This window comes from Elephas maximus, chromosome 20 (assembly GCF_024166365.1).
Source record: "Elephas maximus indicus isolate mEleMax1 chromosome 20, mEleMax1 primary haplotype, whole genome shotgun sequence".
In the NCBI taxonomy this organism is placed as follows: Eukaryota; Metazoa; Chordata; class Mammalia; order Proboscidea; family Elephantidae; genus Elephas; species Elephas maximus.
Genome location: NC_064838.1, coordinates 11,287,158 through 11,303,536, shown reverse-complemented (window position 1 = coordinate 11,303,536; position 16,379 = coordinate 11,287,158). Strand labels below are relative to the sequence as shown.

The window sequence follows — 16,379 nt, the reverse complement described above, 5'->3', positions numbered from 1 at the left end:
TGGAGAAGGTACAGTGGAGAGGTCCTCTTCCAATTCTTGAAATAGAGCATTTCAGAGCAGAAGTAGGAGCCATGGGTGACTGCCTGATTTCCTGAAACTCAAAATACATCAGCATGGTGGTCATGGCTGGATCCTTCCTGAAGTCTTGCTCTACCACACTGTCAGCTGGGCGTTGTGGAGTTGCGGGCACTGAACAGGGCACATGGCTCAGGCTGATCGGTGAGGACTGAGGATGGAAGACAGCTGAGGACACATCCTCTCCAGTCCCAGAACCATTTTAAAAACCCTGGAAGGGCCTATCCTTGATAAGGGTGTCATGGTTATATGACGTTATAAACAGCTGAGAACATCACTCTGCAGTCACAGCTAAAGGGACACTGACAGGGATCTTTTATTTAAACTGGGACAGGCCATGTGCTTGTCCCCGGGCACAAACTCTGCTGTGAAATGTAGCACCATTTTGGACAACCCCATCTGCGTGTCACCATCACTTCAAATGATCTAAATCCAAAATAATTGTTGTCTCCCATGCTAGTGTCCCTTCTTAAGTGGGGCCACTGTGTCAGTTATCTCTAGTCAATTTGAGGAAGTCAATACTTTTGAGACTTTCCACATCACCTATATCCTCTGATGTCTCTCTGCTGGTCACCTCCATGTTTGCTCTAAGATTCCTTCTTAGGCTCTTGCCCTGTGCTACTCTGCACCCCAGAGGGCTTATTTGGCCCAGGGCTTCTTGCCTACTTGGCTTCTGAGTAGGCTTGGCATAAGACTGGAGGGCAGGAGGGGGAGACACTGGGATCTCTCTTTGCCTGTACCATACCTCTAGCCAGTGGCTGCTTCTCCTCAGCTCCAGCCCCTACTAGGCCACCAGGCCACAGTTCCATCTCCATGAGGATGGTGCCACCTCATGGGCCCTGGTGACACCACTGCCTCTTATTGTCCCTCCTGCCCTAAGGGGAGCAGTGGTTTCCTGTTTTTGATTATCTCTGGGTTGCCTGATCATCCCCATTTTGACTTCTCTTTTGTGCTGTCATCTGTATAACCAAGTCCCTTTGGGGAATCTCTCGAGGTTTTTTTCCCTTGACACCTAAGAGTATGATGGTTTTCCTCCTAGACTCACAGCTCTGCTGGGCCAGACTCTTCCCCACTCTGTGGCTGGGCTACTCACCAGCTTCCCTGCTGCTCTACCTACCCCAGTCTGTCCTAGAGTTTGCTGCCAGCCACCACCCTTCTCAGACACAAGCCCACTCGACTTCTCTTACTGTTTCCTGTCCTCACCATGTAACCTGACCCATCAGCCAGGCTACACCTCAGGCTTAATCCCAATTGCAGCCACAGCTATTCTTTTCTAGAAGGCTCTCCCTTCACCTCCCCTTATTTAGGCCCTACCAGTTATTCAAGGATCAGCTCGCATGGCACCACTGCACTGAAGCCCTCAGTGCCCTTACCTGACTAACAAGGATTTGCCTGTTCTGACCTCCTGTAGTGTCTATGATTTGTTCCTTTCATTATCTCCACTCAAACCACATTCCACTTTCACTTAACTGTTTCACCTGAGTATGTACTCTGCTCCCAATAAGGTCGTAAGCTCAATAAGACAGAAACAGTACCTTACAGTTAACTCCTTTGCACTTAAAACGAGACTTTTTTGTATTAAGCACAACATACAGTTAATAAAATAATCACCAAATGAACAAACCAATCCCATTGCCATTGAGTTGATTCCGACTCATAGCAACCGTATAGGACAGAGTAGAACTGCCCCATAGGGTTTCCAAGGAGTGCCTGGTGGATTTGAACTGCCGACCTTTTGGTTAGCAGCTGAGCTCTTAACCACTATGCCACCAGGGTTTCTGTTGAATGTACAAGGAGACTAGTAATACTATGTTCCTCTGCATGACAAACACGTCTTCTTTCTCCCAAAAGACAGTAAGAATGCAGTAGTCACATCAGTACAGGCAGACTTCAGTGATATGGCTTTTATACCCTTGCCAGGCACAGGGTAGTATCAGGCACCTGCTGTACCAACACGGACTCAGCAGGCACTGATGGACAGGGTTGCCACGCTGAGGGCCATGCTCTGGCTTATAGAGTGCCTCGGTGCTGTAGCTAAGCCAGCGTCCTCCACTGATACTCACTGGGCCACCTCAGCTAATCCTTTGAAGGACACAAAGACATTTGTCTCAGCACACCGCTCCACTTTGAAAGCCCTACCTTTTCATGAATGCATCCCAAGTCAAATGGCTGTCAACCCCTACATCTTAAAACTCTAGAATAAAACTGCTATTTTATTTTTTGTTCTGCCTGTGGCTTTTCGTTTTAATATCCCAATCAAGGAAAAGTCAAATCAAGCTTTAATTGACTGATTTTTAAGAAGAAGCTGAGAATTTTCTGAGAAGAAATTTTCTGAGCAAATGTTCTCTGGTCATGTTCCAGATGAGCAGATGTTAACCATTTTTCATCTGATTTCCATTTGCCTTCCACGCCCTCACCATTTGTTTCTAAGCCCGTGATTTATGGTAGAGTACGGCTGCTAACCAAAGGGTCAGCAGTTCAAATCTGCCAGGTGCTCCTTGGAAACTCTATGGGGCAGTTCTACTCTATCCTGTAGGGTTGCTATGAGTCGGGATCAACTCGACGGCACTGGGTTTGGTTATACTACTACAAACGTCAGGAGTGCACAGCCTTCGCCTCAGCTGTCTACAGACTACTCGAATGGAGGAAAGACACCTGGGTCTGCCCTGCTCAGTGCTTGGCAGTCCCAGCCAACAGGAAGAAGGAGCGACTTACGGTTCTGGAGGCAGCAGCATGTGTTGGTGATGCTGAGTGGGGCTTGGCAGAACTCTGAAAGGAGGGCAGGCAGAACCTCTGGCCTATGTCCGGAGGGGAAGAGGAGGCATAGATGCGGTTTTCTAATCGCTCAGGTTCGTGCTTATAGGATTCCAGAGGAAACGTGTGCTGCTTGGTCACCTGGGTGGGTGTAGACGGAGAAGAGGGGAGGCCGGAGGCTGGGAGGAGGAAATACCAGAGTGCTGTTAGATGTCTGGCTGCAAGAGAGGATCTTATGTTTCTAAGTGCCAAACAGTTCAAATGGCAAACATCTATAGTATCAAATCTGAATACTGGGCAAAAGCTTCTATAAACATGTCTAGTCCTTTGGAACCAGCTGTGTCCAGGGATTCCCTCATCGTTCAAATTGGGTTGAGGGCAGGATTCCCTTGTTGGGTGAGGTGCTCAAATAGTACAGAAGGTATCTGGGGAAGGACTTCTTACACACACTTGCACCAGATGCTATTTTCCTCCATTTAAACAAATATCGTTTGGTCACCCTTACAAAGCACTGTGCCAAGAGCCGCCATGGTGGTTACCCATATTTACTGAGGTAAAGCATAGGTAGGAAAGTTACCAAATATTCAGTAGAGACATGTCATGTGTTGCAGAAGCCACATGACAATATGCATTAAGAACCAGAGGAGACACTGCTGTGATTATCCAAATGAGCAACATAAATATTTCTGTTATAGTTCACAGTGGTGAGAATTCACTATGAAGACAAATGCTGAAGAGGATTCCAGAGAATGGGTGGGAACTTGAAAAATGAAGATTTAGATGGGCAAGTGGAGGGGGCTATGATGGCCCACGGTGCCAGTAGAGAGTTTTGAGGGCACAGGCAGGGCCTGGCGGGAGTGAGGCATCTGGGCTCCTGCAGTGCGGGAGCTGACTGGCGTCTTACACCAACCTCCAGCTGGTGCTGCCGGAAGATAATGCTACCCCAAATGATTTGTTTTCCAAGATAAGCGGAATCTGGGTTTGGGTCAGATATCTCCTGTCTTATAAGCAAGCAGGTAAATTTTAAAAATTTAAATTATGCAAGCAAACCAAAGATGTCAGAAGACATGGCCCCAGTCACCCTTTGCTTCTTTGGCCCTGCACAGTCATCAGTACCACCCCATCGCTGGGTGGCTTGTGGTTCTGTCTCCCCACAGAGTCCCTTCCACTACCATCATCACTCTCCCAAAGAATCTGCCACTCCTCAGTGCCCACTCACCCATCTCTTCCTCCAGACTCTGGGCTGGGGTACCTCCACCCTGGGACTCAGAGACCACTTTCCATTTGGCCTGTGTGCTTCCAGGCTACAGTAGACTGACCCTAAAACCAAATGTAGAAACGCTAAGTCTCCTCTCTCCAACAAGGCCCACACCTATCCTTTGGGCCCTTTGTGTCTCCACAGTACCTAGTCTCTGGGTGGGGCCGGTGCTTGCTGAACACCCAGGGTCTGACAGGTAAGGGGTGAGAATGGAGCTGCAAAGGGAAGAGAGATACGATGTTCGGCCACATGCCCAACTGTGGGGTGGTACGTGGTTCTTGGGTGGGAGTTTTGGAATAACAATTAGAGGAGGGCTTTAGGGTGTGAAGCCCCCAGGAAGGTGTAAAGCCCCCGGCAGGTTGTGCTCAGGAAGCCCTGGTGGCTCTCCGCTAGGTAACTCTAGGTGAAGGCAGAGGAGATTGAAGGGTCTACTCATTTTTTTTTTTTTTTTTGTAGGACACAAAACAGAACGCAAAAGGCCCCTGTCATGGATGGAATTATGTCCCCCCAAAAATATGTGTATCAATTTGAGTAGGCCATGATTCCCAGTATTGTGTGGTTGTCCTCCATCTCGTGATTGTAATTGTATGTTAAAGAGGATTACGGTGGGATTGTAACACCTTCATAAAGGTCACATCCTCGATCCAAGGTAAAGGGAGTTTCCCTGGGGTGTGGCCTGCGCCACCTTTTTATCTTACAAGAGACAAAAGGAAAGCGAAGCAAGCAGAGAGTTGGGGACCTCATACCACGAAGAAAGCAGTGCTGGGAGCAGAGCGTGTCCTTTGGACCCAGGGTCTCTTTGTGGAGAAGCTCCTAGTCCAGGGGAAAATTGATGAGGAGGCCAACAGAGAGAGAAAGTCTTCCCCTGGAGCTGACACCTTGAATTTGGACTTTTAGCCTACTTTACTGTGCAGAAATAAATTTCTCTTTGTTAAGGTCATCTACTCGTGGTATTTCTGTTACACCGGCACTAGATAACTAAGACAGCACCTAACAGTAAAGCTCCAAACTATTTTGAATCTGCCTTCCCAAAAAAGTTTTTCCCCAAAGGTCTTGAGAAGCAAGCCCTGCTTTGAGGCAGTAGCAGATCTGATCTGAAAGCCACTTCTCAGAGCAGTGGGTTGGTTTGGTGGAGATGTCCACCAGGAGGCACCTGGCCCAATCCAGGCTGCTCTCCGGGCCAGGCTCCAGCTTCGCAGTGGCGCCAGCCAAGTTGGGGTGTGGGGCTCCTGGGTCTGTCAAAGGGCTCTGCTGGGATCCAGGAGCTGCCACTGGTGCTTTCTGTATTGTTTGCAGAGCCAGGGTCTGGCCGGCCACAGACCCCGTGAGGCGGTGCGTCCTCCATGGCTCTTCAGGGTGAAGGCCCAGCAGGCAGGCGCACACTGACTCCTCCTGGTGGCCCCATGGGCTGGTGCTGTGGTGGCACTCTCACACCTGTCCCCCCCCCACCACTGCTAGACACTGGGGCCCTCGCCTCTGCTCTTTGTGCTCGGCAGACATGTGCTGGAGGACTGGCAAGGGGAAGACTAGGCGGGGCAGGTGGCATTTCATGTTGTAAAGACCAGGTTACCATCCACTTCCTGAGAGCCTATGAGGACACATAGGCCAGCCGCCCCCTGCCAGTCTCCAGTCTTTGTGTGTAAGGGCTGCCTGTGACCGCTAATGTTTCTCTAGCTATGGCAAAAGGCACTTGTCTACCAGAACTTGGAGGCACAATTTAAAGACAGACAGACCCTCCAGCTGGCCTGTCCCAGACCCAGCTCAGATTTTCTGCTCTAGCCACGCCACATAGGAATTTTCAAAGGCCCCTAGGAAACATACCTCTAGGGAGACATTTTGGCAATGTCTATCAAAAGCACCAATGCACACACTTCCTTGATCCAGTGATTCCACTTCTGGGCATTTATTCCTCAGATATACTGTCCACCTGCTCAATGGCAAGTATATGGGGTTACTCACAACCACAGAGCTTTTCAAAAGAGGAAAGAAGAATATACACATCTGTCTGCCTGTCTGAATATGCTGAGTATCTCCAGAAGCTCTGCAGGAATCCAGAAATGCTGGCCACCTTTGGGGACAGGAACAAGTGGTAGGGAAGACTTTCATTATATACTCTTTCCTATTTTTTAAACTTGATATCATGTGAATGTATTATCTATTCAGAAAATTACTTTTTAAAGCCACTGTTCTACTTTTGAGCCAAACACTGGTCACGCCATATTTGAACATTTTTCTGCCTCCTACCCCATCCCAGCCTTCCTTTCCCCAGCTTGCACAGGTTGGCTCCACTGGGCTAGAGTGCCTCCAAGAGAAGGGCCTCGTCTTCCTTGGCCTGGTATCCTCTAGAGCATGTTCCCCACCCTTTGTTTCTATATTTCTATGATTGTAGTCTCATCTCTGCAGGAAGCTATCTCATTTACAGCGTTCTTCAGGGATGATCCACAGTCACCGTGTGGAAGGAATATTCATATCCAGTGAGAAGTACTTGATAGTTCTTTGGAGATAGAACGTTCATTTCGCAAGTATAAATAATTACAAGAGAAAGTGACGAAGCAGCTTGCCACCTAAATGCGCTTTTTAAAACACAAACTATGCCTTCTCCTTTCCTATGGCATTGCCCTTTTTCAGTAGTCTACATATAAATAATCCTAGCTAATTTCTGGACAGAGGGCAAGAGGTAAGGCTGGTTAGAGAAGACTGGGAGCCACATATAAAACTTTGCTAGATGAGGAGAAAATAAAGTGGCGTTTTAATTTGGTGGCAGGAACAAACTTTTTCTTGTGGGACTGAATGACATTCTTCACCCCTCAGGAAAGCTCCCCTCACTGAAATCTTTTAAGGATCAAAAGGTGCTCCCATCTTTTCACCTTGCCTTCCTGCTCCTTCCTTGCTCCTTTCCCAGAGCAGGTAAACCTGTGACGGAAACAGGATGAAACTCTGGACTCTAGAGGGGAAAGGGAATAGGCGTATGTGCATAATTTAGGGGCACAGGAAAAGAACCTTCCTGGAACTAAAAATATGTCCCACTTTTTGCTGATACCTGAAATACCTTTCAAAGGGGATGAGGCCTTTCAGTACAACACCACCTCTTTTGCACAGAGCTTTACTGTGTACCCAGTTCTTTCACACAGTATTGCTCCATTGAATCCTCACAACAAGCCTGTGAGAGAGGGGAGTAGATTTATCATCCCATTTCACAGAGGAAGAAACTGATGACTTTCACAGTCCTTTAGTGAGTAAATGGCAAAGGTTACACCTGAACTCTAGTGTTCTGATTTCAAATCTAAACTCTTTTGCCATGATTAAACTGAGATACCTCCAAACACCTGCTGTCCTCCAAGAAGTGGAGGGAACCATCCTGGGAGCAGTTCAGAGACCAGCAAACCTGTCAGAAAGGGCACAGGAGGCAGGGCTGCCACCTTTGTGGTTTTAAAGGATGGAGCCACCACCCAATACATCTCGGAGAGTAGAGTACCACCTCCTAGGTTACAGAGTCAGGTTGATGCTACCTCAGTTCCAGAGGGTTAGACCAAGAGAATGGGGCTGTCACTCATAGGTGGGGGACAGGACTGCCATTCCTGTGGGCCAGGAAAATGGGGCCACCACTCAAAGTTGAGGGGACAGGACTACTATGTTAGTTGGTCAGGAGAACAGAGCCATCCAGGGTTAAGGAGGTGGGGTCACAACTCAGGTGGACCAGGAGAATGGTGCTGCCCAAAGCCAAAGGAGTGGGGTTGTCACTCCAGTGGGCCTATAAGGTGGGACTGGCACCCAAAGCCAAGGGCCTCTGCCTGAATCCAGAGAGATAGCCAATGCCAGAGCCTGAAGGGTGGAGTCATTGCCCAGATGTGCCTGGAAAAGAGTTTATTTTCAAGCCTTGAGAACTAATGAAATTTGTTCTGCTGGGTTTTAGACTTGCTTGGTACCTGTGGCCCTTCTTTTCCCTCCAATTTCTCCCATTTGGAATGGGAATGTCTATCCTGTATCTGTCTGACCACTGTACTTTGGAAGTACATAACCTGTATTCTAGGCTTCACAGGTCCACAGATGGAAAGGGACTTTGCCACAGGACAGAACACACCCAGAGTCTCACCTACACTGGATTTAGATGATTCGGAAGATGAGATTTTAGGCTTAGAGTTGATGTTGGAATAGGATAAGGCTTTTGGGATGATGTGATAGAATGAATGTGTTTTGTATATGAGAAGGACATTAATGTGGGGCGACGAGTGGGTAGAAGTTATGGACTAAATTGTGTCCCCCCAAAATATGTGTTAGAATCCTAACCCCTATACCTGTGGGTATGATCCTTTTTGGAAATAGAGTTCTCTTTGTTATGTTAATTAGACCATACCTGAGTAGGCTGGGTTCTAAATCTAATCACGCTGAATTATAAAAAGAGCAGATTAGACACAGAGATATGCACATGTGGAAGAACACAGATGCCATGTGAGGATCACCAGGCAACCAAGGAACACCTGGGGCTACTGATGACGAAGGAATAGACATGGCTGAGACCCTGATTTGGAATTTTAAACTTTAGAACAGTAAGAAAATAGATCTCTGTTCTTTAAAGGCACCCACTTTCGCTATTTCTGTTACACACAGCAGCACTAAGAGGCTAAGACAAGCTGTTTTATGGGAGGCAAGGGGAGCTGAGATGGGTTATAAAAGGAAAGTGGATTAGGCAAGGATGATATTTCTAGACTTTCTCTCTTTATTAAAAATTGGTGTCACAATTCATAAATAAAGGGGATTATGGGGCCACAAGGAGCTCTGGTGGCACAGTGATTAAAGCACTCAGCTACTAACCAAAAAGTTGGTGGATCGAACCTACCAGCTGCTCCATAGGAAAAAGATATGGCAGTCTGCTTCCGCAAAGATTACAGCCTTGGAAACCCTATGGGGCGGTTCTACGTTATCCTATAGGGTCCCTATGAGTTGAAATGCACTCAATAGCAGTGGGTTTGGGTGGGGAAAACATTGACATAATTTCCATTACTTTTAAGTAAACAAAAAAAAAACCCAAACCCACTGCCATCAAGTCGATTCTGACTCATAACGACCCTATAGGACAGAGTAGAACCGCCCCATAGAGTTTCCAAGGAGTGCCTGGTGGATTTGAACTGCCAACCTTTCGGTCAGCAGCTGTAGCTCTTAACCACTACGCCACCAGGGCTTCCGGTAATTATTTCTGAATTGTAGGGTAAACTGCCGAACTCAAGTCTTTGAGAAAAACCATCTGATCAGCAAATCACAGATATTCATCAGCTGCTGTGGGCCAAGTGTGGGCTGGTGTGGGAGGGAATGTGTGACGGACGAGGGTGAAGTCTGCAACCCTTCCATCTGGTTCAGAAAAACAAGAGACAAAAACACAACAAAAACAAAAAACAAACCCACAACACCATGCACAAACACTGGCGCAGAGGGCATCCGGAGCAGGAGGAGCTCAGAGAAAAAGGGAGCCCAGGGCGGCAGACTGGGAACATCAGACACACCGGGGAGAAGCCAGGCCTGGGCCCTGAAGAATGCAACGATCTGCCCTAATTCCGGCGACTCTCCTCTGGGATCCCACAGGACCGGGACGTGGTAATAATAAGGCAAGGGGATCTGCTCAAAGGATGGACAGGTTTCCTCTGAAGGCTTTCCCCCTCCTTCTGCTGCTTCTTAAGGACTGTACTCAGGACTTGCTGTCAGCCCAAGGAGAACAATGCCTTTGGTTCTCCCAGGGTGAACAGCCTCCAAGGAGAACAATGCCTTTGGTTCTCCCAGGGTGCAGCCAGGGCAAGTGAATAGGCTCAGTGAACGGACGGAAACTGCCCCTGGCAGCCACACAGACTGCCACACAAGTGGCTCCAGACACCAGGGAGCCAGGAACTGGTGACTTCATTGGGCCTGGCTCAACTGGCATGAGCTTTGCCCAGAGGTGGAGGGAGGGAGAAGAAAAGAGGCAACCCCTGGGAGAAAGCGCGGCCCTGGAGAAAGACAGTGATGCATGGTGGGAAGCAGAGGCCTGGTTTTATCACCAGCTAGCCAAGGGCTTTCTCATTGATAAACTAAATCAGGTAGACCAGACAGCTGTGTGGTATGGCCACCCCCTCCCCCCAGCCCGCCAACTCTTTTAAGTGGGACATGCTGGAGCCATTAGGCAGCACAGCCTTTCAATGCATAGGATTTGGGACGAAAAGAAAGAAGGAAAAGTCCACATTTTGTTTCCGACCTTAAAGTGTCCTTATGACTTTTATTCAGGCCTGGAGTAAGAATAGCAATTTTTCAATTCACACGGGTAGATGTTTTGCTGATATCTACAGGTGAGGACTAATGAGCAACATCATGACAGATGGAGAAAAGATGTTGTCAAGGATTTCATTTTACTTAGATCCACAATCAACACCTACGGAGGCAGTAGTCAAGAAATCAAAAGACGCGTTTGTATTGGACAAATCTGCAAAAGACCTCTTTAAACCGTTAAAAAGCAAAGATGTCAGTCTTTAAACTGTTAAAAAGCAAAGATGTGAGTCGGAACTGACTCGAGGACACCTAACAACGACGACTGCTGGCTGTGTGCTGCCGTATCTGCTCCCTGTCTCTGGGATAGGCTTGGGCAATGGAAGCCTCTGCAGGAACCAGGAGGCTGGAGGAGAGGGTAGGCATACTTCACCCTTCTCCTGCTGGCCTTGGCCTCCAGCAACACCATCTTGCCCCTTCAGGCCTGGCTAGCAATGGTTTCCTGTGGCTGCTAGTCCCTGGGTCCCACTCTCAACATCCACTATTGGCTCCTGCGTCGCTGCCCACACATTCATAAAAAGTCCTTTCAAAATTTCAGCTGAACATGCCTTGTTTCCCACCTGACGCAACCTGCAGCCTCTACTCCCAAGGTGAAATCAAGACTGTGTGATGCAGTGGGAGGGACATGTGCCCAGGAGCCAGCAAACCTGGCCTTGATGTCAGCCCACTGCTTCTAAGATGCAGGGCCTTGGCGGGTTAGCACCGCTCAAGACCCTGGTCCATTATTGAAAATTCAAGCTAATAATACCTGCCCTTGGGCTTTTCATGATGATTAAAGAGAAGGAGCAAAGCACTCAGGATGCCAAGTTATGCAGTATGTACTCAATAAATGTAAGTGACCATTAATACTGGATGAGACTATGGAAGAAAGATTCTACCGGCCATAATTTCAGAACACCCCCTGTCCCCACCGCCTGCCTTGCTTAGGAGGCAGACATTTGGCCGGCTGGAGTTCCAACCCGACCAACTCCAAACCTGCGGTCCCCTTGCAAGGGCAAGAGGACAGGAGAGAAGTGCCAGCATGCCCCTCTTGGGCAAGCTGGAGGTCTTACTCTGAGCAGGCCTGATCACAGCCAACTCTTGGTCCACTCAAGTCACGGTGGACCGAGACACAGCCTTGGAAACCACATTTTAGGAGGGCCAAGACCAAGGTAGGTACACTAGTGGTACAGTGGTTAAAGTACTCAGCTGTTAACCAAAAGGTCAGCAGTTCAAATCTACCAGCCACTCCATGGGAGAAAGATGTGGCTGTCTGCCTCTGTTAAGATTTACAGCCTTGAAGACACTGTGAGGCAGCTCTACTCAGCCCTAAAAGGGTTGCTATGAGTCTCAATCAACTCTATGGCAAGAGGCTTGGATTTTGGTTTAAGGTCAAGGTCCTGCTGGGCACTGGTTCTCCCTCAGGCAGAGGCTGACGTACTAGGCAAGTAATTCTGGAACAGCTCAAGGCCTGAGAGGAGGGCTAAGTGCTGTATGTTACAGTTTATTAAACAGAGCTGCCCCCAGGGTGGGCGCTGCATCATGTCAGCAGTCAGGTAAAGGAGATCCCCACTTCCCGTCATCCAGCGAAGGGCTGAGATTTGGTTTCCAGGAGGCAGAAGCGAGGCAGGAGCACCTCAATGGAGTGGTCGCCTGCGTCCTCCCCACTCTGCCTTCAGTCCCGTTATAGCCCTTTTCTTGAATCCACCACTCTTGGCTGGCCCACACTTTTCTTCAAACCATTTCTCCACCCCCTGCTTTGGGAGGATTTATTCCAGAATGACCAAAGCCCATTTAACCTGTCCCTTCTTGCCTCCTGAATCCCCCAAACCCACAGAACACTGACGCAGCACTCAGTCTGGGCTCAGGGGCTGTCTCCTGGACTATCCTCATCTTCTATTTGAGAACCACTGAGGTAAGCAAGCTTTTTCATTTCAGGACCCCTTTACACTCTTAAACAATATGTTATTTGTGTTATCATGTAATGAGTTTATCACTATTTTTAGATGAAATAATATTTTACAATTTTCTCAGTTCTAATTTGTAATATGATAAATATACATACAACCCACATAAACTATTATTATTCATTCTTAGAGGTGCTTGCGTGTTAAGGGGACAAAACCACGATCAAAGGCAGTACACAGTGGAATTTTAGGCACAGTATCACAGAAAGGGGCCTTTCTATATTTAAGGCCTTTCGTGTCCTCTCAAAATCACATTTTTTATTCATAAAAAGGAGTCCTGGGTGGTGCAAACTGCTAATGCGCTCAACTCCTAAGGGAGAGGTTGGGGGTTAGGGTCCGCCCAGAAGCACCTCAGAAGGAAGCCCCGGTGACCTGCTTCCAAAAAACCAGCACGGAAAACCCTGCGGACACAGCTCTCCTCGGACCCACGCGGCGTCGCTGTGAGCCGAAACCCTGCGGAAGCAGCTCTCCTCGGACCCACGCGGGGTCGCTGTGAGCTGAAACTGACTGGACGGCAACTGGGGTCCATGAAGAAGATGGCCCTTAGCAGGAAATGATGGACCCACATGTGACTAACTGCTAGTGAACAGGTTTCAAAGGAACACTTTCTGTTCAGTGTGCCCCCCAGAAAAATGGAGTGCCTCGATCAGGTTTAGGGAGCTCTGCTCAAAATCCTTTCCAACCCTCCACCCCTTTCCCTCGAAGAATCACCAGACTGTAAGCATATTACAGACACTGGGAAGCTCCGCATCGCCAGACCGTAAGCATATTACAGACACCGGGAAGCTCCCCATCGCCAGACCGTAAGCGTATTACAGACACCGGGAAGCTCTGCATCGCCAGACCCTAAGCATATTACAGACACCGGGAAGCTCCCCATCGCCAGACCGTAAGCGTATTACAGACACCGGGAAGCTCTGCATCGCCAGACCCTAAGCATATTACAGACACCGAGAAGCTCCGCATCCAATGCACCCAGTTGTTCAGCCTAAACTTATTTGCACTTTAGGTTCTTTCGTTGTGCACCACGGATTTGTTTCTCAGAAGCTCTGCAGCACTCTGGAGACCGCCCTCCCAGGCATCCTGGCACCTCCGATTCCATTTGTGACACCAATTTTCACACCGGCCTGGCCAAGAAAATCCCAAGGGCAAGTCGATACACAGAGCTCCACGAGGGTACCTTCTGGCTAACTCAGTCACCTCCAGAGGTCCTGGGCACATGATGGTGTTCACAGACTCTGGCAGATGGACTGCAGGCCCGCCCTCCACTGCAGGGTAAGCTAAGAGGGAGAGGGGCATGGCTGATTGTCCACAGAGCCCAGTGTGCTCCTGCCTAGGGCTGGGGCCGGTGAGACCAAAGGCTCGGGGTCAGCACAGGGGCTGGTCAGCAGACCTGATTCTGTGGCCACACAGCACACCATCAGCAGTTGGCTGCAGTATATCAATATCTGCATGGGCAAATTGGCACTTACTGATGAAGATCAAAGACCACAGCCTTCAGTATGGATTACACCTCAACATAAAGAAAACAAAAATCATCACAACTGGACCAATAAGGAGCCCTGGTGGCACAGTGGTTAATAGCTACAGCTGCGAACCAAAAAATGGTCAGCAGCTTGAATCAACCAGCCACTCCTTGGAAACCCTATGGGGCAGTTCTCCTCTGTCCTATAGGGTTGCTATGAGTCAGAATCAACTTGATGGCAACGGGTTGTGTTTAGTTGGACCAATAAGCAACATCACGATAAGCGGAGAAAATACTGAAGTTGTAAAGGATTTAAAAATCAACGCCCACAGAAGCAGCAGTCAAGAAATCAAATGATGCATTATTGGGCAAATCTGCTGCAAAAGAGCTCTTTAAAGTATTAAAAAGTGAAGATGTCGCTTTAAGAACTAAGGTGCACCTGACCCAAGCCATGGTGTTTTCAATCTCCTCATATGCATGTGAAAGCTGGACAACGAATAACCAAGACCGAAGAAGAATCAATGCCTTTGAATTATGGTGTTGGAAAAGAATATTGACTATACCCACGGACTGCCAGAAGAACGAACAAATCTGTCTTGGAAGAAGTACAGCCAGAATGCTCCTCGGAAGCTCACATACTTTGGACATGTTGTCAGGAGGAACCAGTTCCTGGTGAAGGACATCATGCTTGGTAGAGGGTCATCGAAAAAGCGGAGACCCTCAACGGGATGGATTGACACAACAATGAGCTCAAGCATAATAACGATATTGAGGATGGCGCAGGACCGAGCAGTGTTTCATTCTGTTGTACATAGGGTCACTAGGAGTCGGAACTGACTTGACGGCACCTAACAACAACAAACCGGCAAAACAGAATAAAAGTGGTGGCGGAGGGAGAGGGGAAAGAAATAGAGATTGTACAGGGGGTAATGTGGGGGCAGTGGTAGTTCAGTGGTAGCGTTCCTACCTTCCATGCAGGAGACCTGGGTTCAGTTCCCTGCCAACTCATCTTATCCGCAGCCACCACCCATCTGTCAGGGGAGGCTTTTATGTTACTGAACAGGTTTCAGTGGAGCTTCCAGACTAAAATGTACTAGGAAGAAAGGCCTGATCATCTACTTCCAAAAATCAGCCAACAAAAACCCTATGGATCACAATGGTCCCATCTGCAACCGGTGGGGATGGCTCAGGTTGTGCATGGTCGCCATGAGTCAGGGGCCAACTTGATGACAGCTAACAACAACACAGTTTACATCAGCCTGAAGACCACAGGTCAGGTTTCTAAACCACGTGGTCCCTGACTCTGCTGTCTGCCCTGGTCTTTGGAAGAACTATACTCTCTTCATCCTCATCTGGAGGTCTGAGCTCCACCTCATGGGCCCAAAACACAACAGTAGCGCCTCCACCGTCAGAGGAAAACAGCACCTGTGCATTTGGATATTGAAGCTCAAGTCAGTCCTCCTGGGTGAGGGAGGAGAGAAAGCACGGTCAGTAGGGGTGAGAGATTCATTCCCATATAAACAGTTTGCTGAGTTCTCCGACGAAGGGGAGATACTAACTACGTCAGTGCCCTCTGATCATCAGCCTTGGCGACGTCACAGAAGCAACAGGCATCCTTGGTGCTGCAGCTGACACTCAGCTGAATGTGATAACATCAGGAGCATCCCCGGCCCCCAAGACTCAGAGACCATTAGCGCAGGCAGGGACCGTAGGGGACGTGCCTCCCATAGCATCACTTACGGTGGAGGGACAGCAGACCTGAGAGGTTAGGTGTTAGGCCCCAGGTTGTGCGCCCAGTTCAGAAGCAGGTAACGGCCATAACATGGGTCTAGATTTCCGATCAGCGCTGGTTCTCCATGTGTGAGTGTGGTGGACACTGACCTCATAACCACGGAGTGCAGGGAGAGAAGGAGAATGTATACACTTGCACACACTCACACACATGCACACGGGGGACTGCCTGGGGGCTCAGGGGCGGGGGTCGGCACACAGAGCTCTCCTGGGCCTGCCACGGGCTGCCTCACCTGTGCTCCTGCTCCAACCTGGGCCTGCCACGGGCTGCCTCACCTGCGCTCCCACACCGACTGGGCCTGCCACGGGCTGCCTCACCTGCGCTCCCACACCAACCTGGGCCTGCCACGGGCTGCCTCACCTGCGCTCCCACACCAACTGGGCCTGCCACGGGCTGCCTCACCTGCGCTCCCACACCAACCTGGGCCTGCCACGGGCTGCCTCACCTGTGCTCCCGCTCCAACCTGGGCCCCCTTGGCCAGCACCCTCAGGTAGGCAACGCCTGCCTGCACCCAGGCTGCCCAGGGCTGAAGGTGGGCAGTGGTGGGCAATGACTTGGGCCCAACTGGCTTTTGGAGGGGCAGGAGGAGGAGGGGCTGAGGTTCTACCGGGTGAGAGTGGGACTGTTGTTTCCTGAATGGAAGAGAAGGACAGCAATTTAGTGTGCGATCGGGGGTTTCATGCCCATGACCTCAGCTTGAGGTGTCCCTGGGCAGCAGGAAGACCTTCTGGCCCCAGCCCCAGGATGGGTACTCTGGTCAATCCCAGGTCTTGGTACACGTTCAGGCAAGCCTCTCTGACC

The 16,379-nt window shown here is 49.4% G+C and overlaps 1 protein-coding gene across 9 annotated transcripts in view; it reads right to left on the bottom strand.

The window, feature by feature from the left end:
- PRKAG2 (protein kinase AMP-activated non-catalytic subunit gamma 2) overlaps positions 1-16,379 on the bottom strand; it is a 421,421-nt gene that overhangs the window by 166,904 nt on the left and 238,138 nt on the right. For 8 of the 9 annotated variants that reach the window (XM_049861967.1, XM_049861966.1, XM_049861962.1 and 5 more), the window contains one exon: positions 2,791-3,008. In XM_049861967.1, coding sequence (XP_049717924.1) covers positions 2,791-3,008 — 218 coding nt within the window. Of the gene's footprint in view, positions 1-2,790; positions 3,009-4,048; positions 9,083-16,379 lie in introns of those variants that run through there. The other variant, XM_049861970.1, reaches the window with a different exon arrangement.